General features: G+C 39.9%; 1 protein-coding gene across 3 annotated transcripts in view; it reads right to left on the reverse strand.

Moving 5' to 3' along the window:
• Positions 1-26,904, reverse strand: part of MAPRE2 (microtubule associated protein RP/EB family member 2) — a 123,450-nt gene that overhangs the window by 41,937 nt on the left and 54,609 nt on the right. For all 3 annotated transcript variants that reach the window (XM_069957643.1, XM_069957642.1, XM_069957641.1), the window contains one exon: positions 2,541-2,668. In XM_069957643.1, the coding sequence (XP_069813744.1) occupies positions 2,541-2,661 (121 nt within the window). In that variant the 5' untranslated portion in view covers positions 2,662-2,668. The remainder of the gene's footprint in view (positions 1-2,540; positions 2,669-26,904) is intronic.

Genomic DNA, 26,904 nt, shown 5'->3' on the forward strand with positions numbered 1-26,904 from the left:
GAATGCGCGTGCAATAAAAAGATGTAAATGGCTTTAATATGGAGACACAATGGAGGACAGGGGCAGAGTGTACCAGACTGATCAGCAAACTATTTTAGGTGAAAAAAGCACCATATTTTTTCAACATATGTACTAAACTAGCATAAAATGTTGATAGATATGCCCAACTGATTACATTTAACGATAAAATGCCCTTATTGTTTGCAATGAATATTATTACCACATATTTATAAATTTCCAGTATGTGCTTGGAATGGAGTGACCACCCTACCTTGTAATAAAGTTTCTATTATTTCTCCGAATAATAAAAGCAGTATGGTTGACCAACCTAAAACCTCATAAATCACCATCTTCTCTCAGTCCATTAATTCCATCACATCAATATCAAAATAAAAGAAGGCCAACTTCTAAATCCATCTACAGCAAACAATACTGCACTAATAAATGTAATAGTAATAAAATACTGAATGCATGTGCCTGGTTGTAAAAAAAAGAAATAAATATTTGGCAGTGGTATTACACAAAGTTTTTTTTCTGGGGATTTTTTTTAAAGTCATATTAAAAAAAAATATTACATTTAAAAGTGTTGACACATTACAGTTTCCAGAGTGCAAACTTTGCGAATATATATATATATATTCATTCACAGGATGAGGAAAATCAATGTAATGGGAAAATTAATGGAATTTACTTTCTGTTCTGAAAAATGGGGTTGAGATTCCAAGCCTGGTATACAGACGAGAAGCACCCCTGGAGCAGAATAGGAATGGGAAAAGGCTGTACCCCCTCACTTCCTGAAGATTTTAATAATCTAAAAGATTTATTTGTAAACTCTTATTAACCCCCTCACGTCAGCAATCTGTATATATAAATTCCTACTGCACATACCCAGTGGGCAGTAGGAATATATTTATACGTTTCTGTTGTGACGGGGTTAATGATATGAGCAGGAGCATAGCAATCCCGCTCACATCAAAGTCCAGGGCCGCAGGTAATGAGAAAAAGCTGCAATCCCGCAGCCGACTCTCATTAACCCCTTAAACGCCATGATCTACAGCGATCATGGCGTTTAAGGTGCTCAGTGATAGATCAAGCATCTGTCACTGAGTGATCGAGACCCCCACAGCCGTGCATGTGCCGACAGGCAGGGGTAAACTCCTGACTTCTGTCCTGTCGGATGGGCGATCCATGTATAGAGTCTGCGCTCAGGCAGGCTCTATACATAGATTGCCGATAACACTGATCTATGCTATGGCATAGCATAGATAAGTACATGCAATCTAATGATTGCATATTTTACAGTGATAAAAGTGAAAAAAAAAAGGTGTAATAAAAAAGTTTTATACAAGTATTAAAAAAACCCGAATAGACCCCCTCCCAATAAAAGTTTAAAAGGCCCCCTTGCCCATTATAAAAATAATAATAAACATATTACATATTGTAGCGTGCAGAATTGTACAATCTATTAAAATATAACATTATTGTTCCCGCACGGTGAATGGCGTAAACGAAAAAAAAAAAAAAAAACGCACCAGGATTGCAGATTTTATAAAATTATACATAACAAAAAAATTTATTAAAAGCAATAAAAAATTTTCTGTTACACCAATATGATATTAATAAAAACTAGAGATCATGGTGCAAAAAATGACACCTCAGCCAGCCCTGTAGGTGGAAAAATAAAAGCATTATGGCTCTTAGAAGGCAGAGAGGAACATCACATTTATCTGACCCGGACTTTTGTGCATCAAAGGGCTCAGTCTTGAAGGGGTTAAAGAGGTATTTCTAACCCGCCACGTTACAGGACAAACACCTGATCAGTGGTGGTCCAACTGCAAGGACCCCAACTAATAAAAATGGAGAACGATGATCCCCCAAATGAATGATTGGAGTATCTATGGACAGGACTATAATATTTCTCTATGGGGCTCCTGGAAATTACCAGGATAGTTTACTACCCTTTCCATGATTTGTGGGGGTCGCACGCAGACCCCCATCAAACAGCTTATTATGCCCTATCCTGTAGATAGATGATAACTTTGCAAGTTGCCAATATCCTTTTAAATTTTAGCTGTCATAAAGCACACACACCCGGCTGTACTAACTACATTGGAAGCACAGAAAGAATTTGGGCCTCTAATAAAAAAAAAGTAATAAATAATTAAAAAAATATATAAATAATAATATATGTAACACAATACATTACATTACAGTCTGTCTACATACGTCTGAGGCTATGTTCACACATATTAAAATAAAAGCAAAATATGGCATATAAAATGGCATATATGGGGCATAAAAATACTGAACAGTAGGCTGAATACTCAATATTTACAACCTGTTTTTGCAGTTTTCTTTTTTATATATTTTTTTTAATTGTTTGAACTCTTATTTTTCCAGCCGTATTTTGGTATTCTATATTTGTGTGTGTGAACATAGCCCAATTCATACAACTTAAATTAAATTGATTACACATTCTCTTAAAACATTATTCAATTTCTGAAGCCAGTAAGCTATACAGGTTAATAGGGATCTCATACCTGAACATAACTGTTCAACCTTCGTGTAGTTTAAACACAGAATGTCATTCACCCATGCAATGATGTCATGTCTGCTCATAGTCTCCTGGGTTATCGAGGTAGAGTACACGTTGACCGCCATTCCCCAGCTGTAAAGACAAACATGACATAGAGATTGAAATCTTAGCAAAGGATCAGTATGGTAAGCATCTAACACTTCAAAAACCATACCCAGCAACAGCTCCAAGGGGAATGTCCAAAGAATGTGACAAAAGCAGAGTACAATTATGTGTAAAGCAGGGCTGTTTTCAGCTGGAGCGTAAAACACTAACTGGATTCACAGTCCATACAGATTTTTTTCTTTTTTTCACTAGCATAAAAAATTACAATCCCGTTACTGCTCAAACTCTTCCCATGCTTGACACTGTAAAGGACTACAGCTGTAAACATTATTGCTGAGGTTACATCACAAGTCTAAGAGTGTCCAGTGCTGAACTTGCAAGCACAGATAAGCATATGGTGCCATATGGTCATCACTAGGTTGGGGCCTCAATGTGGCCCTATCGTTTACATATGGTCGGAGACATTCACTGAAATACACAGCGACAGACTTATGCAAACCAGTGCAAGTGCCAAGTGGAGACATCACAGCAGCTACTAAACAGATTCTCATTTTTAACCAGCCTATGAGAAATGAAGGTTCAAGACTTGAACAGTTCTCCATTTCCTGGTACTAGTTTTTAACTGCTACCCGGAGATGCAGAACTATTCCAATGTTGCACTCAGAGTCGGTCTGGCCTAATGTCTCGTGTATAATATACCACAGACAGACAACACTTGGAAGCACCATAAAATGCTATGAGTCAACTGCTCTGATAGAGGAGGAGGTACCATCAAAAGGTGGCCATACACCTTCAACAGCTGCTGGCCAAATGTTTATTGGTCCCACAGCTATGCTTTCTATCCGCCCACACATGAATGCGTGGTTCAGTTGGGTGTACATCTGTAAGGCTCTAGATATGGTTTATCGCCCTTGAGAATAAAATTATTAGACATTGAAATTCAATACACCCAATCCTTCTTTACCAGGGGAGAGTTAGCCCACCCCTAAACAGTCAGCTGGTCTCACCAGAATCGGTGGGTTCAGCTGACTTTGCCAATATGTATGAGCACTTTAGGAGTACATTACTGGATTTTTATGTACAATACATAGAAGACTTTATTATACCCATTTATACAACAGACATTAATGAGAGAATTTAATAGGCCTGCAAACAGATCCAGAAGTGTGTAAACATAGTCTAGTATCTCTGCTTTATGGAGGGGGGGGGGGTACCTGTCAGTAGGAAAACACTTCTGACATCTCACAGAGACATGTCAAAAGTTTTGATTGTTCGGGGTCTGAGTGTTCAGACAATGACCAATTGGTAGAACAAGTAGGGAGAGGTACACATAGTGTTCGTTCCCTTCCAGCTTTGTGTAATGGAACCTGGATGGCCACAAAACGCAGGTCTATGGGTCAGACAGACATAGAATGGGAAGAGGAGTGCACAGCAGCGCAATAGTCTAGCCGTTCATTCTATGCAATGGTCAGGGTCTAGCCACTCAGAACCTGACTGATCAAAACTTTTGATATATCTCTCATATCTGACATGTAAAAGGTTTTTTGTTTGTGTGTGTGTGTGTGTGGGGGGGGGGGGGGGGGGGTAGACTGAGCCTATAATTATCCGGGGGCAGGCATTCATACAATTCTATTATTGTGGATCAGGGGCCTGTAAATATCTACACTTTAATTTCCCATTGAATGCTATTCATCTTGTCCAAAGAAAATATATGACAACCCTAGCAAAAGGCAGCGTAATGCACAAATAAGCAACCAACTTAAAAGATCTTGGGTAAAACTACTTCCAAAAAATACACAGTAGAGTGTATAAAACAGCATGTGGTTGGTCTGCTAACATTAGAACAATCCATTACAGTTACATAGGTGGTCTGTGGTCATCTATCAAGCATTTTTAATAATGACTGTTTTTGGGAAACCATTAGAACTGGACTAACCTGGCCTCCATACTGCAGCAGAATTATTTATAGTGCTTTGGCTGCAAAACGCTTTCCCGTCTTGTTCTATTTATAGCGCTGTGCAGCTTTAATTTACTATTTCCTCTCCGTAGTATTTTTCTTAGGAACAGTTTAAAGTAAGTCTATCAATGATTATCACTAGGTTTCCCAGCAGGAAGGACATTTAAATATTTATAGATCTCCCCCCAAGATATAAAACTGTACAAGATCAACTAAAGAAAGTTTACTTCTCCATAATAGAGCAATGGTGATAATAGGTGTTGGCATGTATTAGCGTGTTTTATGTATTATAAGATTGAAAATAACAAATTATCTGATACTGAATAATAATACGTCAGCAGATGTGAATAAAATTTAGAATTAAAAAAAAAATAATAATAATACGTTAGCAGAAAAAAACAGAACACTTTGGTGGGTAATACAGCTCATACTGTGGCCTTGGTCGACCTGACACTAAGACCATGTGTACATGCAACAGATAATTTTTCCTTGACACTTCTATACATATGCACACATAGCAGTCAATCACTAAGTAGAACCATATAACATGTTCCCATTAACCCCTTGGCGACATGTGATGTACATGTACAGCACAGCCGCCTGGACCTTAACAGCAATTATCATACATTACATCTTGCTGGTGCAGTTAGCCTATGATATGAATCTATGTGCCCAGCTGGCTTCATAGAAAGTAAGTATAAGCTGTGACCTTCATCATCATCGGAATCTCAGGGGACTCCAAGGGACATCGACTAAAAGTCCGGTGGGAAGGGGGTGGAAGGAACATAATAAACATATACTTACCAATTCCCTTCCCATCACATCACCATGTCCCTGCTCCCAAAACCCCGCCGGCATCCTCCTGCAACATCACGACCCAGGTAATGGATTGTCCACTTAGCCAGTCAGTGATTTGGATTGGACAGATGAAGTCACCAACTGGTTGAGTGAGCAATCCATTAGGCGAGTCAGCTACTTTCACCCGAGTCGTGACGTACCAGGAAGCAAGTAGAAAATGACATCCGACAGGGGTCTGAGAGCCTGTTGACTTGGCGCTGCGGGGGCACAGAGAGCAGTAAGTATACATTCTTGACTATGCTCCCCCACCCCAATCCTCCATTAGTTCTCCATGAGTTCTCCATTAATACGGGGCCCTATGAGAGAGGTAAAAATTAGTTTTACCTCGACCTTTAGACCTAGAGGTGAGAATGAAAACTGCAAGATTTCAATATTATTTTATATTATGGATAGTAAAAATGGAAAATGAGAAAGAGCATCACCAAACCTTCTTTCAATATAAAAACTGCCCCCCAAAAGTTATACAAATTACCAATATACACTTATTCCCTGCACCTACTACTACATCAAGGCTTCACCTCCTGGATAAAATGGTGATGTCACGACCAGACTCCCAGATCTGTGCGGGCTGTGGCTGCTGGGGAGGATGATGGTAGAGGGATGCTCAGTGTCCCTCCAGTGCCCTGTGTCCCTCAGTGTCCCCCTGCCATTATCCTCTCCAGCAGCCACAGCCCGCACAGCTCTGCGAGTCGGGTCGTGACATCACCATGTTATCCAGGAAGTGAAGCCTTGATGCAATAGTAAGTGCAGTGAAAATAGGATTTTTTGTTCATTTCCCATAATAAGTGTATATTGGTGATTTGAATAACTTCTGCTGGGCAATACAATACTTTAATAAAAATGTTCTTCTCCTTTAATGTTAGTAGACCACTCTATATGTGTATATAACTGACATGCTTTTGCTTTTGTAAGCTTAATAAAAATGTTTGAACCACAATAGAACTCACAACTTGTCAAACAAACTTCACAATTATTTTCGAGGGCAAAGATTATTTTAAAATCTCCCAGTAAATGGCCGGTCGGTCCAGCTCCAAGTGATTTGTAAGACTCCACAATGATGATTACATCAGAACATCTACCAGAAGCCGGCATCATTACAGACTTGGATCAATCACAACCCCTCCAATAGACGATTTCCATAGTTTACACTTCCAAGAACTGATAGCTGCTATTATAGCAACTTCATTAACACAATACAACATCAGTGCATTTTCTTTTTAGAGTTTAGAAAATTCTACAAATTCTTTTCACACAAGATTAAACAAAAGCTTGGCAAACACAAGAAAGTCAAAAATGAACACACAAAGCACCATCAGCTGCCAAATGATATTTAAAGTGACTGTACCACCAGGCCCAGGTTGAAGCACTGGAGGCGGGCCGACCCACCCCTCCATGACCTGACTCCATTAGAATCAATAGAACCCTATCATAGAGGGGCTAGGGTTCCCTCCCACTAAGCACTGGATAACCCCTTTAACATTTATTTCTTGGGATGATATTGAATTGCTTGCTGTGATTTCTCCATGATCGCAGTAAACTTGTTGCCATTCCCCCTCATTCAACAAGTTGCCGTTTTCTGGGGGTTTTTTGGCGCACACAGCACAATAAATTTGTCTCAAGTGCTTTGCACCACCATTGTGGTGCATGTGGAGTAACAAAGAGATAGTAAATGCGGGCACAGGAGCGAGCATATACTTTACCTTATCCCGGCTCAGGCTTGCTGAAGCCTTCGGGAACCGCCGAAGCAAGCCACGCCGGGATCAGGTAAAATATATGCTCCGGCGTCCGGGGGGTTAATGGGCGGGCTAGGACAAACTCGCAGCAGGGAAGTACATCCCTGCTGCGATTTTGTCTAACATTGAAAGAATAGGGCCGGGATCCACAGCAAGTCTCGCTGCAAATACGCAGCGAGAGGACTCGCTGCGGATGCGCCAAGTGTGTTTGTCCCCTAAAGAGACAATTACAAGATTTAAGAAATAAAATATAACTACTGTATCTACCTAATACTTTCCTATACCTTAAATATCTCATACAAGTGAGGCAAAGATCCACTATGGGGTAAGTAGTACCTGCCACTGTCAGCAGAACCTGGCTTGCCAATCAACTGAATGCGTACAGTACTGTAGAAGTTCTGGAGGTGACTTTCCACATTGCTGCGGCCCTTTTATTACTACAATCATTGATCAGAAAGTGACAGCTTATTTTATCAAACCTATATACCCATACATCACATATCAAAGTTGGAGCCTCTGTTGTAGATTCCACTGAAAATAATGGACAACATCACCCTGCACTATTTCATCCAGTAATACACTTGGCACCATGGTCGTAGTCTGACAGACCCTGTCCGTCAGATGCTATTGGTATCTGGCATGCAGTGGATCCAGCAAGGCTGTTTTTTTTTTGTTTGCCGATGAATTCCAATGGAATAAAACAGGGCAGATGTGAACCTAAAAGTAGTTTGTTTCGCCAGCACATTTTTGTATCCAAATTTCAAGAAGACTACAAGCTGCAGACTAAGGTCAAAAGGGGGAACGGGACAAATGCTAGATGTGGACAGTTTTAATGAGGAAAGCCTGGCTTCCCTGAATAAGCTGACAGTGCTAAGACTAACAGGATATGGTGAATGTTGTGCTTATTTAGCAAAAATAAATAAATAAAATTAATTAATTGAGATTTAAATCAAGAATCAATTATAATCTTAAAAAAAAGGGTTTTTTTGGCCATATCGCCTAGCTCCACATCCTACTGTTGCAAATAACCTTTGCACTGTTTGCAATGCACTTTGTCTAATGCAGTAAAATTACACGTGAGTTTTTGTGTAACTAAGGCAGCAATAATCAATGCATATTATGCTAAAGTTATGGACGTGCTGCAAGTCTTGTCAATTGTATTCTATTGGACCTCGGCAGCCCGTACCTATTGATGTCTGGGCCTACCACAGCCCAGAGTCCATGCAAAAAGTTTTACAACTTTTGTCAATGTATCTTTAAGGGAACAGGTCAGCTCTATATCACAGTCAGGGCTCATGTGTGAAGGAGGTGTTGCTGAGCCGCAGCATGCACTCCCTTTCCCTCTCTCATTCTTTTTTTGCCTCAACTGATTGATGTACAAGGTCCAGCACAGGGAGGAGGGTGGGGAGTTCAATAACATGCATACTGTAACTCAGCATGGCCTTTTTGACACTTGAGCCCAAAGAAGTGCAGTGGTGCCTTGGATTACGAGCATAATTAGTTCCAGGACCTCACTTGTAATCCAAATCATTCTTTAACCAAAGCAAAACTTCCGAAAAGAAATGCAGACAATTGGTTCTTGCTTTGCTACAGAACTAATTCTCACAAATCAGAAGCATCTGTCGTGTAGCATGGCCGGCACAGTCTATACGTCCTGCTCTGACAATACGCTCTCACATGGAGTATTCTGTCCTTGTTCCACAAGTAACAAGAATTCTTCTCATGACAAAGTACACTTAAGAACACACACACTACTTATCTCTACTTCTCAATGCATTGGTTGTATTCTTCCTTGTGTTATTACAGATCATAACTCCCTCACAATCAGACATAAAACTAATAGATGATCCCCCATTATAGCCTTCCTGCTGCTGACACATCTACTTGTGTTCTTCGCTCCATACACTAGCACTGCAGACTTGTTGCTATAGCAATGCCACCTATACGGACGGCTTTCTGAACACTTGTAACTATTTTTATCTGTTCTGTCTCTAGTGAGATCTCAGTTTATTAAATGCTCTGTTACATCTCATGGAGTCAGACTGACGGCTAGCGGGAAACCTTGCGGCTAGCCGATCTCCTCCTGCATTGATGGCGCAGTATAACGGTTTTATTATACTTCAGCATCTCTTCCTGGCTCTTGAAAGGACAGTTCACTGACAGAAGCGTCTTGTGTTTCCTGTAAAATGCCACATAAGGGTGTGGTAGAAATTGTTACAATATGAGTAATTTGTTTTAACAGACTTTTTTTTTTCATCCAGCACATGAAAGTCTATGAAATCTGCTGATGTAGATGGCCAATATTCTTTTCAGGCCATTGAAGCGACTACAATTAACTAATGGTAGTGAGTTAAGTATTCAAGTAAAATCTGGGATCACGCAGGCAATTGGCCTGTAACTAAATACCTTGTAGACTGTTCTTTTTACTATGCAGAGTCGCTAAATAAAGTGCAAGGACGTAAAGGGGTTATCCAGCACTACAAAAACTTGGCCACTTTTCCCATTACTGTTGTCTCCAGTTCAGGTGTGGTTTGCAATTAAGCTCCATTTACTTCAATGGAACTGAGTTTGAAAACCCCACCCAAACTGGAGACATCAGTAGGGGGAAAGTGGCCATGTTTTTGTAGCACTGGATAACCCCTTTAACATTTATTTCTTGGGATGATATTGAATTGCTTGCTGTGATTTCTCCATGATCGCAGTAAACTTGTTGCCATTCCCCCTCATTCAACAAGTTGCCGTTTTCTGGGGGGGTTTTGGCGCACACAGCACAATAAATGTGTCTCAAGTGCTGTGCACCACCATTGTGGTGCATGTGGAGTAACAAAGAGATAGTAAATGTGGGCACAGGCCTCAATGGGTGGAATCAGACATAACAAGCAGCGCTGAGCAGACTTGACGAACTGTTCAGGTTCAGCAACGTTCTCTGAACCCGAGCGCTCAGCATTTGACTCCTGGTGGCTTGAGAAGTTCGATGCTGCCCTAGGGCTGCAGGGAAAACATGGATACAGCCTATGGCTGTTTCCAGGTTTTCCAAGACTCCCTAGGGCGCCATCCAACTTCTCAAGCCACACCTCATTGGCCTTCTCTGCTAATGATGCACAATGATGGCGCCCAGTGGTCTCAGCATCTAGGGGGGACCTTAGCAGCTCTTAAAGTACATAGGTCACAGGACAAGCTCTATGTAACCACTCCACGCATCCTTCCGGTGGACAAGGCTTTGCTGTGTTTTTGACTGGGGACTGAGCACAATGACAGGGTGGGGCTGATTTTAAACGTCAATGGAAAATAGTGGGATATTACACAAAACTTGGCACATGGCACCTGAAATCCAGGACTTTCTCACTAGGCTTCCAGTGGGTGCTTCAACAGCCATAACAATTTAGACACTATACAGTCCATATATATGATATCTCATTGATGCATATTTCATGTCCTGGTGTAAACATGTTGTCCTCAATGCTATTTTGTGTGGTCTGCCAGAAAAGCACCAATATAAGCAGATTTGGTGTGCCAGTCATGTCAGGTTGCATGCTACAACCATGTGATGATGACCCATTTGCAGACAGATATGAAAGAGTTCTTTGCCTTTGACAAGATGTGATGCTTGTGACAGTAATGTATCCAATATATTAAATATGCAGTGAGAAAGGCTGTGTCCAATCAGCTTTTTTATATTATGTCTCCTGATGCATTCTGAGTAGGCTGGGATGTGATGCAAGGTCTGTGCTCACTGCTTCTAACCAGATGTCTCCCTTTGTTGCCATGCTTCACCTCCTCCACCTAACATTCAGTTGTACTAAACAATGAATGAGAAGCTGCAGCTGCATCCCCCTCTTCTTCTCATCATCTACCGGTTTACAGCTTGAGCAAGTTTCTGAACACTAACAGAGAGTGGTTAGGCAGGAAGGGAAGAATGATGGCTCATTTCCCTATACTATATATTACAAAGTATCATATGCACAGATGACACACCAAAAAATAGTGATAGATTGCCACTAAGATACATCTAGGTACACAGTATATGAACACCGAAAGCACACCTTGCACAATACACATGTATAAAAATACACTGACAACACCAGCTAGGAATGATGGGCATTGTCCTTTAATAACAACTTCATCTAAAGAGAAAAAAAAAAAAAAGACTTCTCCTTTCTCAGAAATCAATGGAATGTGCAGCCGAGTAGAACAAGGACAAGAAAGGATTGTGTGTGTGTGTGTGTGTGTGTGTGTGTGTGTGTGCGCGCGTGTATATATTTTATATATAAATATATACACACACACACAGACATATACATACTGTATTTACATAGATAGATATGCGCAACTCATCATTATAAGCAGTTTGTGAATCACTAGTACAAAACCAAAAGTTTCTTGTTTCGTGAACAGACGTAAAAGCCTTGGAATGAAGGCAAGGATGGGGATTTCCATACCAAATGTTTTAATATAAAAAGGAAAGCCAAAGCTATGACCTGTTTATACATAACACAGTGCACATTTTATTGAGCAGAGCATTGTGGGAGCAGAGGCTTTAGTACAATTTAATTAGAAACTTATTTCTTGAAAAAAAAATTAGTAGCCAATAACTATATCAAAGAACCTCTGTTGACGGTACATTAGTGACATATTGATGACAGCACAGTTAACACAGAGGTCTTGGGTTCAAATCTAAGGACAACATCTTCATTAAGTGTGTATGTCCCCCTACACTTCAAAGACATATTTATAGGTTCATTTACAATTTAGATTGCATGTCCCACTGGAGCAGGAATCAACATGAGTGATGAAAAGCTCTGTACAGCACTGCTGCTATATAATGTATTATTATATTAAAATTATGTTCCAAATAGTAGACTTCTAAACCAGTTGTTACAGGGAAAGGGGTAACAACTGGGGTAATTACAGGGGTAAAAAAAATTTGTATTACCCTGTTGGTGCCAGCGCTGTGATCCCTGTGGCACGGTTCATTTTTCAAAACATTGCCCAGTTCTGGCGCTCGGTGACATTTCCTTCTTGTGCCCAAGGAGAGGGGATATCATTACACTCGCCCCCAGTGTAATGATATCCCCTCTCCTTGGTCACACACCAGGTTGATTCTATTGGAGGCACACTACTCAGGGGAGGGGACATCATTACACGGGGGGCGCCTGGCCTGCCTCCAGTGCATAGAGTGGGCTGTACACGAGAAAAAAATGCCGCTGAACGTGGGAACAGGGCAGTGTTTTAAAAAAAATTACCGCACCACCTGGATTACCATGCCAGTGTCAACAGGGTAATGAAAGAAAAGAAAATTGCATTATGAGATGCCTACCTATATTACTTTACATAATAGTTATTTTGTTATATCTGCTTATTCTTACACGTATGTACAAGTAACTTAGCACCTAGGAAAGTTTGGTACTTTTTTTATTTAAAGTTTTTTTTTTATTATTATTTTAATAAGTAAAATGGAAAATATGCTTGTGCTTTGTAAAACATGTCTCTCCCTTCTTTTTTCTGGAGAATAAGTGAAGCTTCCCTTATGAACTCAATTGGTCCATTGTAACTAAAATTCCTCAAGAGTATTTAAGAGTGCCAGGGGAACTGTGGAATTTTACTACAAATTACTATCCGAGAGCCTTGCCATGTCTTTAGGGAACCCCTTCCAAGCCGTCAAACATGTGCTTCATCATACAAGGCTGATTATATGAAGGGAAGGAAATGACAGTCCTTGTTTTCCAGCAAACCTTTAGACAGAAGGAGACAGACTGTACAAGTAATTAACCTGTGAATGGTGGATTTCAGATTCACACGCTGCAGGGGAGCGCATTATGAAGACATTCAGTTTCCATGTGAATTAGGTGAAGACAGAAGGAAAACTGACGCTCCATGGAATACAATGTAAAGAAGAGGGTGAAGATTAGTTAAAGCAGGGTCTAGTGGGCAGAAAAGATAGAACAAACATGAGATTTATTCATTTTTGCAGCAGTCAAAGCTCACATATAAAACAGTGCACAGAATGGGCAGACTGGTCCCAATGCAAAGCTGTTCCTAATCTATTGACTAAGATTTACATTTAGTGTTTGTATGGGAAAGAATCAGACAGCACATTTAAGGTATGTTTCCTACTTAATATAAAAAATGCTGCATATTCTTCAATATAGCAAAATTATATGGCAACAGGATGGCCAAGTATACTGCTGCTTTGCAACACTGGATTCCAGGGTTGGAACCCAACTACATGGAGTTTGTATGCTTTCAATAAATCGGTTTACTTCCTTTGGGTACTTTGGTTTCCTGAAACAATCTAGAAGCAATAAGAGAGTAATTGGCTTCCTGTGGATCTAGCAAATGTGTACTGTATATGTATGGAATACCAGTGCCCATAGACAATGAATGGAGTGAGGGAGTGCAAGGGGTCTCAGCAGTCAGACCCCCTGCTCTTCTACAGTTACCTCCTATCCTGTGGATAAGTAATGAGTGATAAGCAGGGTCCTGCCTCAACAGCTGATTGTCCGAGCATGTGCAGACCCAAAACAGAAAAAGTACTTTGAAACAGGACTGGCTCCAGGAGAATGGCAGCAGCGGGAGGGAGTTAGGTAAGTATAGATGTTAAACTGTGCTCAGTCTAGTGCTTAAGTATACTACTACTACTACTACTACTAATAATAATATTACTACTACTACAACAACAACAACAACAACAACAACAACAACAACAACAACAACAATAATAATAATAATAATAATAATAATATAATATAACTAGGAATGCCTCTTTAATGGTGTGACAACCTCTTAAAGTTACATCAAATTTCAAACTATATTCTATTTCAGCCATTTAATTTTAATAGGGATAAGCGAACCGGGTTCGGGTTCGAGTCCATCCGAACCCGAACAATCAGCATTTGATTAGCGGCGGCTGCTGAAGTTGGATAAAGCTCTAAGGTTGTCTGGAAAACATGGATACAGCCAATGACTATATCCATGTTTTCCACATAGCCGTAGGGCTTTATCCAACTTTAGCAGCCACCGCTAATCAAATGCTGAAAGTTCGGGTTCGGATGGACTCGAGCATGCTGGAGGTTCACTCATCTCCAAATTTTAACAATCTTGAATAGCTTCTAACTCATTGATTGAACTCAATGGGAAGCCAGTGGGTGGTCATAATCAGTGATTGACAGCTATTTCAGAATGCACTCATAAAGGGAAAGCTGTCAGTCACTCGTCAGGACCATCTACAGGACTCGTAAGCACAGAGCAAGCAAGGTTTTCAATCAATAATTGACTAATTATCTGGAATCCATCATACTATAAATCAGTCAGCTCGGCTTCTCTAGCTCCTAACGTGAGGCTGGTAGTATAAACAGCATTTTCATGGTGATAGGCTCCCTCCTTGGATATTTGTATGATCCCACTGTTTTGCTATCTGCCATGCTGAAAGAAGCAAAAGAAACATGATCTCACTGTTATAATCCTGGAATATGAACAAACATACTATAATAGTGTGTGTGGTATTCCCTTGAATCCCATTTATAAGCAGATGGAGGTCAAGAGGACACATTTTTGGCCTCCACTGGCCTATTTAACCTTCTGGACACATTTAGTGTAGGCCAGGAATTGTTTCGATATACACGCTAAACGTACATTACATACAGCACCTTACACACAAGTTTGGTAACCTGACTTGACATAAGAGTGGTTTTATGGCAGGTGCACAGTATATATGCAGATTCTTAAAAGATTTTAAACTGGAAGGCATCCATAGCTGATATTGTTTGTGTACAGCCTTCCAACTATCTTGAGGATATTTATGTTCTACATAACAATGTGAATAACGTAATATGATTAAATTTCAATAGACTATAACTTAAGTGCAGATGTACAAGACAGATGTTTCTGTATAAGCCAAGCAGAATATAAAAAGCCATGTAATTGTTCAATCATCACAACTAAAAAGGACAGTAACTATGGCCACGCAACACACAACAACCTGAATCACTCAATGCCTTTCTGTTCCTTATGAACGCAGATGTCAGTTCTATGCAACCACAATGACATATCTGCAGTGATCTATCACAATCATCTACCAGGCAAATGACAAACCCTCACCAAAATGTATTCAGTGCACAAAACAGACATACACCTGCAGTATAGGGAAATATATAAATTGGCATTAATCAAAATGGTGCTAATATATTGGGTACAACTCATGGTAAGGTAGATAACATTACATGGCTGGTATACTTGTACAACAGCATTTTGCCCAAATCAATAATATTTCTGGTATGATCATGAACATTTTCCTATCCCCTTTGATGCATCTTATTGCAAATATATTGTAATAAAATGCCACACTGCAGATTAAAAACTTGACAGATGATGAGAGGGGTGGGAGGGGTTGGCTGTGATGGAAAATAATGGGTGACCCCTTTGTTCAGAGAGAGATAAGTCTCAGAGAGATCGCTCTTGCTGTGACTTACCCTTCCCCATAGAGAACCCCAGAACGCTTGGTCATGCTAACCATTTCTGTGTATGGGGAGGAAGAGCCAGAGAAATAACCGATGGCCAGACGATCATTCGGCTGTCAGTTACTGAAGGTGTATGGGGATCTTTAGACAAGATGCCACTGTTAATTATGGGGATTGCAAGTATGAAAGGGGTATTCCCATTCCATAAAGTGATGGCATATGTGTGGAATATGCCGTCATGTTTTGATCCCTGAGAAGGAAGGGGCTTCTGCGCCAATTCCCCACTGTGGCCCTTCAGGTTTTTTTTTTTTGTCTGCACAGCAGCACAAGGAAAAACTCACATCTGGCTACAAAACTGAATGAACATCAACACATTTATAAAGTTTGTGTGCAGCAAAAAGCTAATCTAAACATGGGAAAAGGAAACAACACAAAAGCTAATAGATGTATTAAGCCATTCTTTCATAGGTATCATAAGCAAAAAGATATAGTGGAGAAGGTGCTAAGCTGTGGAAGGCATTAACACGGGGAGATCTGGCAGTGCAGTGTAATATGATGAGCAGGAGGCCTTTATAGTATATATAGTCAGCTCTTGGCAGTGGTTGGAGCTTACTGTAGTTTATGCAGAATCTTCTAATTACAAGCATAGGAAGACAATGACGCATGCAGAAAAGAATTGCTTTATGGTAATAACATTAATTCTTATCCTATTCCACAGTAGACCATCAACACCAAATGGACTAGGATGACTCGGATCACAGTCTAGCAATCCCCACATGTTTTTTTTTTCTTTTCACATCTCTTCAACCTTATTAAGCTGCCATATTCTCATAGATGCTTAGTTTAGAGACCATATAAAAGCTCCAACACGTCAACTTAATTCACGTATTTGCATCTTAGGCTGGATATAAGGTTGTTCCAGGTGGACATCTTATCTACGAATACCCATGCAGATGCAGTCCTTGAGATGTTCTTTCATGGTACTTCTGGGTAGATATTACAAAGAATAGCCACTTAATTTTACCTAATTTTATTAGGAAAAGGCCAGAAAATGAGGCAATTGCTTCGCTGGCTCAATGAATTATGCCTCTTAAGTCACTTGAGGCTAATGCCATTATTGACTCAAAGCAAGGTGCTCACAAATACAACTACACACAGATATAACGGAGCCATAAGGCACAACGTAATACTCTTTAGTGAATCGGTAGGCCGCTGCATTCTAATAAAATTTTGCTCATTATAAAAAATAGCCATCCCACATAGTTCTATAAAAGTCTTACATAAAGTTGTATTTTAAAGACTAAACATGCAGCTAATAGGAAGTGCCATCAGGCATTAAGCCAGTCCATAAAGTAGATTTCTCAGGAAAAAAAGCTTATAAAACATATATCCAAGGGGAGAGATTATTCACATTAGCATTGCAAAGTAAAATGTATGTCTCTTATAAATGGATTTCGCAGACTTCACAGCTAAGCTAATAAAATGGCAATACCTCATGTAGGAATGTTCTTCCTTTTACTGTTAGCAAGGAGCATGTTTATTACAACAAGATACTATTGTAAGCTAGCTAGTGTAAAATGCATAGTAAAAAAGCAAAAGAGGTATTGCCCATAGTAAACAACTCAATAAAATACCCAGATTGGGGTTTTGGTAGACTCTAAAGCCCCAATTACACAGGGCGACAAGAAGGAGCAAAGAAGTGCCGACCTGTCAAGTCAGCACTCTTTTGCTCCTGGTTCCCGCTCGCTGACGGTGCTATTGTATGCGTTGGAAGTGAGTGGGTAAGAGAAAGAGAGGCCGTGGGAAGCTGCAGGGGGGCTGCCCGGGTGATCACTGGATCGTCTGGGCAGCCAATAAAAGATAGCGGCGGTCTGCTGCCACAGCTCCTATTCCACAGATTGACAGCAGCAAATCGTTGCTATCTTAAGCCCCTATTACACGGGGCGACATAGAGAGGCAAACAAGTGCTGTCATCACTTGTTTGCTCCTTGTTCCCTGCTCACTGACGCCAATATTACTGGCGCCGGCAGCGAGCGGGTGAGTACAGGGGACGCTACAGAGGTGCGGGGGGGCAGGGCTGCATGGCCTATGCACAGCCCATAGAGGATAACGGCGGTCTGCTGCCACCACTCCTGTTCCGCAGAACAACAGCAGAAGATCGCTGTTATCATTGTCGTTTGTATTTCAACATGTTGAAAGACAAACAACAGCAACATCGTTCATGTCAGCTGATCGTTGCCTTCTATTACACAGGACAATTATCGGCCGTAACAGCCGATATCAGCCGAATACAGCCGATAATTGTTCCGTGTAATAGGGCCTTTATTGAACATGTTGAACGACAACGAGAGACAACGATCATCTGACATCGTTCATGTCGGCTGATCGTTGTCTTCTATTACACAAGACGAATATCAGCGGTAACAGCCGATATAGACCATTCCGTGTAATAGAGCCTTTATGTGTATTTCTTTCAAGGGAAAGAAAAGGATTAGGCATGGGGGAGTGTAAAGTGTTTTGACACCTTTAGTGGCTATTGGATGCTGTGATTATTAAAACTGATCGCTTCAAAAATTTTGTAAACTATATTTATTAATTTTTATCAACATTTCATCCCTTAAAGGTACTTTTACAAGGCCTGATATGGGGCTGTGCAAGAACGCACACAAACACTGATAAGCAAGATTGACGCTCGTTTGTATTGCATGATCAGCTACGTTGCCTGGCCACATGAACGATCCTTGCATCTATTACACAGGCTGATTATCTTTTACACAAGCTGATTATCGGCCGATGAAGAGTTTCTAGCAACACTCCTTGCTGATCATTGACACGTGTAAAAGGCCCCTTAGTGTTCCATACAGGTATTATGACTTTGTACACACCAAGGTTCACAATCTAATGCCAATGCCGTTGCTCAGACACATACTTACCCGAATACTAGGGACAACTCACAGGTAAATAACATTTAATCCCAGTTACATGGGCCTACAGGCTCCTGATAACAATCGCTAATCACTGTGATCGGAGCTTGTTTAATGGGCCTTTACATGGCCTGATTAATCAGGCAGCCCTGATAACGATGACTCTGACCTCACAAAAGATGCAACCAGCCGAAAAATGAACATTTTTTTGTTTGTCAGCTGTTCCCTTTATATGTACCAATTACTAGGAACACTCAGTCAGCAATTAATTGGCCCTTGTAAAAGGTACTTAAGGCTGGGTCATCACTTACATTTGAGGCTCTGTTAGGTGCCTCCATTGCAGGCTCAATTTAAATAGCTGACAAAAATAAACAGTATTCTGTGCCATCTTGTCCGATAAACCCAACAGAACCCCGTTGGACCCCATTAAAGTTAGTAGTGGGTGTCGTTCATGTCTGACGTGTAAGGGATCCGCCAGTGCAGTTTTTTTTTTCTATTGTTCTGCTATAGTAATTTTTTACCAACTTGATGGAGAACAACAAGTGAAGTACTTCTATTTACTGGAAAGAAATTATATATATGTTTATATTTAGGTGATTTATTTAGTTTTACTGATTATATTGCAATATACTGTCCATAACAGGCTATAATTCTTTGTTTTTCATTCAATGTACCATTTATACATAGTGCCCATCATAGGACTCTAATACCTTTAATGGCCTTTCTAGTTAACAACTCTCCATACTGACCTAGCAACATGAAAGCATGCTAAAATTGTAGGTCATTTGATATAAATTATTAATAAATGCAGAGCACTGAGTGCTGTGTTGGGGCATGTGGATATTGATCTGCCTTTCAGGTTGTGCTTTTGGTGACAGATGTAACCTCTCGGGTGCTGCAGGCGAGCAGAAGATTTGAGGTTACTCTGTACTGTCTGTGTGAACAGTGTCAGAACCCTGAATAAATCCCCTGAATAAATCATGTACAAACCATACACTCTAATAGCATTAACAGGTTTGGGTCAGATGCTTAAGGCCTTCAAAAATGTGTGAAAAAACATTACAAGTCTGACTGTATCAATAGTGATCTATTGGTCCTGTGATGTGAAGAAGACACTGTACAATGATCCACTGAAGCGGAAGTTAGATGTCGTTCACTTAGCCGGGTCACTTCACAGCATCATTCCTATGAGCTGCCCTATAATTTATCATGCAGCATATGACTGGTGTTTTCCTTGTTTGATGGGGGAAGGACTAAGGAGGAAAGACACATCTGTTATGTTCTAGAATAGTCTTCAGTCTATTAAACATTACTTTCTCCATCCAGCATAGGCAATGCTACTACACGCGACTGCTTTCTTCTCATTATGTGATATGTCATACAACAATGTACTAGAACAGCAGAAGTACTGAATGGAATTTGTATCAAGAACAGATGTTTGGTAATATGTGCTGGAGGTTAGAAATTCAGTAATGGTTAGATCATCTATCAGAATGTTTTATTATACAATTTCAGGTATGGCAAAAATCTAATAAAGGAACATAAAGAGCCATTCTAAAATACATGAAAATGTTTAATAAAGATATGAACTACAAGGCAACTACAGCCTGGATACATACTCTTTCACAATCAAACCAAGGGTAGGGGGAGAGGCAGGGTGCCAACTTTGACTTGATCATCCAAGGACCCAGTCCGGCCGCTGGTGACAACTATAAATTGTTTATTAATTTTATCTAATTACAGGAAAGGATGTATGAGGACCATATCATTTCCCTCAAGCACATGTTTGTTTTTTTCCCTCTGAACGAAGTATGCAATTATTTTTTGTAAATTGTTAAAAGGGGTTGGCCACTTTCTAGTAAAATAGTTCAGTGTACAGTATTAGTAACTGTACTCAAGCACTTACTGACAGAAGTTCCCTGTGTACCTCAGAGCTAAAATTAAATTCTCCTCCTCCAGCCTGTGCTGTCCAGCTCTGTAATGATTCTGTCCATAAGATGGCCGACATGGAGAAACACATGACCATGCTCCGCCCCCAGTGTCCACCACTGAGCCTTTATATGTCTATGGAGGACAATGTGGGTGGGGCATGGTCACATGCTCTACCATGTCAGCCATCTTATGGACAGCCTCATTACAGAGCAGGCCAGCACAAACTGGAGGAGGGGAGTCTGATTTTAGCTCTATGGGGCACACAGGGAGCTTCTGTCAGTAAGTTGAGCAGTGAGTGCAGTTACTAATACTGTACACTGAACAATTTTACTATGTAAGTGGCCAACCCCTTTAAATTTCACAACATAAATGAGTCATTTGCATGTCATGTATTTACGGCTACAGCCATAACCCACTAACACTTCACTTATGACGATTATAATAAAATAATTCATGGCAGTATTAATGTGATGCTCTGACCTATGATCTATCACAACAACCACAGCACTAAAGAAAAAGCTTGACTGGTGAGAATCTCAATATACCTAATAGCTGACAATTTCTAATCTGCTTTTATCAGGATATACAGACAATGAATTTATGGCTATTACTGTCGTCCATGGATATTGCAGCCAGGACCCAATAGTGTCCATGTTATATGCTATGCAAAAAGTAAAGTAACAGATTGAAAACAAGGATCTGTCACACTGGATTTTATTATTCTGTCCCCTTAGCCAAATATGCCTATTCACAACAGAGATTGGTATGGCCAACCAAAGTTAATAGATCCTTTACTCAGGAGCAACCATTACTAGGAAGAGCCAAGAGTCCAATCACTAAATGGCCATTGATTTCTTCAAACAAGAGCAATTACAATGTGACTCTGCCATTGATAACAGCTTACTGCAGAGTCTACCAGTAAAGGGACTCACATAATCAACTTTGTTAGGGAGACTTGGCATGTAGCCGTGTCTAATATATCATAAAAAACATCTTCTTTCATTTATGTACCAATACACTGCTTCTGCAAGTTGCAGTGTAGTTATAATACCATAAATAAATAAAACAGTATCATGAGAATTAACTAAAATAGGACTTGTCATAGCGTAATTTTTTATCCTTAAGAATAGATCCCTGTATAAAATCCAAGCATATTTCCTTGTTTTCATCAACAAAGGTGCTTGTATCCTCATCATACTGTCCCCCTAAGCACACTGCCCTGGTGGTCTCTATTTCAAATTGTACTTTCCCTAGATTAAAAAAAAAAATCGTCTGTTCTTTCCAAGATAGAGTACTAGTGTGATGGGTGTTTAATCTGCCCTGGTAATACCATGTTTCTATATGTCATTAATCCACACTATTACATGCTAATCCCACTATTACAGTCCCTATTATTTAGCTAAAAGCATTAGCCAATATGTTCCAAGATTTTATAAAGAATATTAAAGCTAAATCGTGCTGTGCTCTACCAAACCTCTGAAACATCAGCCATAGAATATCAGTATGAGTGTTAGTTGGCATCATGGATTTACCAAACACTTCCCAGGTTTAGCTATGAATACATTACTCAGCTTTAAAAATACAAACAAAAAAACATAGATAAAATATAATAAATATAAAATTAATCTTTACTTTCTTTTTAACCTAAAGATTTATTGATACTGGACACTATGCAAGTGGTGCCCCAGATTCTTGCGCCCATGCAGTATACAAAACAATTGTCAACAGGGCACAAACAATGGCCAAACACACTAAGCCAAAGAAAGCTGATGGTTTAACAACTGGTAACAGATGTCAAGTAAACAGTTATTGCCAATGCAGCAATACGCATTAGCCCATAATGGCTGTTACAGTACTGACTAGCCATATATGATTGATCATGATGGGCGCAGGTTGAGTGATCTTTCATGGAAGGAGCATTTGGATAATGGCCACCTAAATCATACACACTCAAGACATATTTAAAGCATGACAGACTTCCTTCCAGATTAGAAGAGTGTGTTGTTGATTGAATAAAATGAATATTAAATTTCACTGGATGGAATGAGACTCGGAAGGAGAAGGAACTGGCCGTTGTGCTTTGTGAAATCACTTACACTTCCCTCTACCTTTGAACTTTGTAATTTTTGCTTCAAGATTCTCAAGATTAAAAATGGTTGATAACCAAAAGTTGAGCTCACAGGCCTAACCTATGTCCTTCACATGGAATCTCCTATCCACCCCACCCCCTTTTATTTTCTTCTAATCCCTGCCCTTCTTCCTTTTCTTCCTCCCTATTAGGGATGGTCTGAACCCGCTTCGGTTAGGGAACCCGAACTCTTGGAAATGATTCCCGCTGTCTGCCCGCTCCGTGGAGAGGGTGGATACAGCGGGATGACCGCCTGGAAAACTGGGATACAGCCATAACCATTGGCTGTATCCCAGTTTTCCAGGCGGTCCTACCACTGTATCCACCCGCTGCATGGAGCAAGAAGACAGCGGGAATCTGATGCCGAGCTTTCGGGTTCATACGAACCCGAACCAAAGCAGGTTCGGACCATCCCTACTCCCTGCTTATTTCTCATCTTATCTGCCTCTTTTCTTCATACATTTCTAAAACTGTTTTTTTTTTTTTTTTTTAACTTGACAAACAAATCAGTTTGGTTGAAATCACCTACTTTCATCAACTCTAACAGGAACCAGTACCATAGCACTATTTCTAACGTATTTATGTTGGGTCAGACAGCTAATAACTTATATTAGCTGTCTGACCCAACATAAATACGTTAGAAATAGTGCTATGGTACTTTATTAAGCGTCTTGGTTTCACTTCTATTATTATCAGTCCTCATTGTTCTTAAAAATGACGGTCTACAAGGCTAAATCGGCAACCATTGTGTCACTCCCCTTATCTCCTTTTAATTGTAAGTTCTTATGGGCTAGGTCCTCCATTCTTTAATTAATTTACTAGATGTTTATTCTGGCACTATATAAATAAAGCATATTATTATCAGTACATAGCACACAGTAATGCACTTAGAAATACAGTTGGCTTCTTGTGCTCCACAAATACATTTGGGAATAATCAAGAGCAGTTTACTGAACCACGTAATAAAAAAGAACAGATACCATGCTGCAAACTGGAGAAAAGTTCAGAATGTCTAAATAATATAGCTCATGGTTTCCAACCATGTAAGCTTTTTTTGTATAGTAAAACAACTTTGTAAATGTATCAAAATTGGCTTAAAAGTAACATTAACCTAGGTCATAGGCTAAATCCCTGTTTTCCAGGCCAGACTCGGGCTATCTCCACCTTCCCAACAGAGCAGGAATACAGAAGAAATGCAATGCTGATGGTTCGGGTTCTTACGAACTCGAACCTTGTCCCAGTTTGCTTATCTCTAAAGCAGGGGCTTGAAGCCACATTTACATGAAACGCACTATTACTACATAATCGTACACACCTTGGTACGCAACCACACACAATGACACACAAAGACACAGAAGGAGACAAAAAGGATAATTACATTGGGGGAGGGGAATTTGGGAATAAGAAAGAACAAGCAAAACCCAATCTTCAGAATGGGCTGCAAATAATGGGGGAAGGGCATGCATTATCTGAATAAAACTTAGCCAGGTGGACACACAAAAACCAATTGGTGCAGTAGTATTGTCTTGACTTAAATGGGCCACAAAACAAAAAGAATAAGTAAGCACACTGCGATACATCCACTAGATTATACACAGTGTTAGGTCAGATAAAAGTGACATAAACGTTTCATAGAAAAGATGACCATGTATAATAAGGGAGGAAATGGAATGATTGAAGTCGCTCTTATTATTAGAGAATATATGTTTTAAACCAATAAACACATCCTAATATATAGGGTCAGAGACAGTTCAGTTTTAAAATAATTGCAGATTTTCTCCCCATGGAGTCTCAGTGGTGGTCAATGAGCCGCCATATAAATATTCCCAAAGTTAAACAACAGAAATATTATTTCAGAATTAAAATGTGCTGAATCCGTATTTATTTGGCCAAACTAATGCTGCTAGTAGAGTCTATTATCTCTACAACAATAAATAATGAGGTATATAACACATGAGAAGATAATAAGTTGGTTGGTTAAGAAGTGATTGGTTGTCACTTTCATACAATGTTGCTCATAATTAAGTACTTAGATATAATAATTTTCCAGTGGATTTTACCCACGATTGAGTGGTTTGCCATCACTAAACACTATCCTGATGCCAGCCTGGAAAATAAAAACATGAAGAAAATACAAATTTCCCCCCCGGCACTGTGGTAGACTTGTTTACTACAGGGCGAAAACAAGTTAGTATTTTGAACTGTAAATAACGCTGCCCTTCCGCACTGGTAAGCACAAGAACAGACCTGGTGAAAAGCCATTTAAGCTATTTATTTATAGAAAAACTTAGACGTCTCCTAGATATACCAATATAATAAACCCAATATACAAAACACCACTATTAACTTTGACAGCCTCATGCATTCAACAAATACAGCACCTAAACTGGTGGACCCAACCTATAAGTAGAACTATACAGTAATATGGTACTCAGAGACTTATTCCAGTTGAGTTGTTTATATATTAAATTATCTATAAATCCAACAAAAAGAAATTCTAAAAATATGGCAATAAAATATAACATGGAGAATACCAATGCAAATATTAGTCCTTTCTTCTAGGAATAAACCTTAACACCTTTTGCATATGGAGAGAATAGACATTTATAATCTCCAATACAAAAGATCCCATCAATAACAACCACAAAATCAACTAGGGCTGTGTTCACACATTCAGGTTTTTTAATTGCAATTATTGAATAGAAAGCCAGGGATGGATTTAAAAGAGAGTAGAAGTCTCAGTCTTTCGTTTATACATGTCTTCCACATGTGATTTGCTCTGGGCTTTGCATTCAATAATTGCAATTAAAACCTGAATGTGTAAACACATCCTTCGAGGTTTGTAAGTTCTCAGGCGGTACAATAACAAAATTTATTTTTTCTTATTTTTTTTTTAACATTCCAAATAGGGATGGTCCGAACCTGCCGAGGTTCGGGTTTGTACGAACCTGAAATCTCGGCAATGATTCCCGCTGTCTTCTTCCTCCGTGGAGAGGGGGGATACAGCAGGAGGACCGCCTGGAAAACTGGGATACAGCCATAGCCATAGGCTGTATCCCAGTTTTCCAGGCGGTCCTCCCTCTGTATCCACCCGCTGCACGGAGCAGCCAGACAGCGGGAATCTGATGCCGAGCGTTCGGGTTCATACGAACCCGAACCTCGGCAGGTTCGGACCATCCTTAATTCCAAACAATGTATCTGCAGAGGACCAGACTACCATTTTGTAGTCTCAGGTGCCATGATTCTAAAGGGTATTTTTTTTTTTTTTGCAAAATGCTCTCTTGTTCCAAAAATATAGAATTTTACTATATGGTTCACTATCTGCACTTTTCCCTGACTGCTAAGCTCAGAGGGTGTGAATATGAGACTGAGGGGTATGTAAACATAAGGCTTCTGGGGTGTGACTAAAGCTCAATGGTATAAATTCTAGGTTTGGGGAATTTATATATAAGGCTGAGGGGGTATAAATTAGGCTGGGGGGGGTGAATTTGAGACTAATGGGATGTGAATCAGACTTACTGATAATCTGTTAACTGTATTAATAAAGCTTTGCCTTAAAGACAATATTGTATATACAGTATATAGAAACACTGCTATAGAAACACTGGGCAGCACGGTGGCTCAGTGGTTAGCACTGTAGCCTTGCAGCGCTGGGGTCCTGGGTTCATATACCACCAAGGGCAACATCTGCAAAGAGTTTGTATGTTCTCTCCGTGTTTGCATGGGTTTCCTCCCACACCCAAAACATACGGATAGGTGAATTTAGATTGTAAGCCCTATTGGGGAAAGGGAGAAACTATGGAAAGTGCTGCGGAATCTGTGTGTGCTATACAAATAAAAGCATTATTATTATTATTATTATTACTAGAAATAAAATAATAAATAATTAGTAATAGGTAACAATTAGTCATGGCTACATAATGTATATTCTGTATACTTGTTGTAAAAATGTAGAGAACATGCATGATTGTCAGCCTGACCCTTGTATTCCAGTAAGAGTAACAGAAGATGAGGCCTAAAGGAGAGAATGAGATACTCCAGCATGCCTCCGGCCAGATTGAGCAGCCAATATTTACTCTGTACAGCATGATTTACACCCGGCTCCCACTGCATCTTTTAGGTTAAGGAAACACTGGGCTCCTGAAGCAGATGTGTAATCGGTGCTATGTAATAACTCCTTAGGGCCCCTTGTTTTATTTGTGTATCAATTCACATTTTAAGATTTAACGGTCAAGGAAACAAGGAGATTTTATGTGCAGGATGGGACTCTTTGTA

Source organism: Dendropsophus ebraccatus, chromosome 2 (genome assembly GCF_027789765.1).
Source record: "Dendropsophus ebraccatus isolate aDenEbr1 chromosome 2, aDenEbr1.pat, whole genome shotgun sequence".
NCBI lineage: Eukaryota > Metazoa > Chordata > Amphibia > Anura > Hylidae > Dendropsophus > Dendropsophus ebraccatus.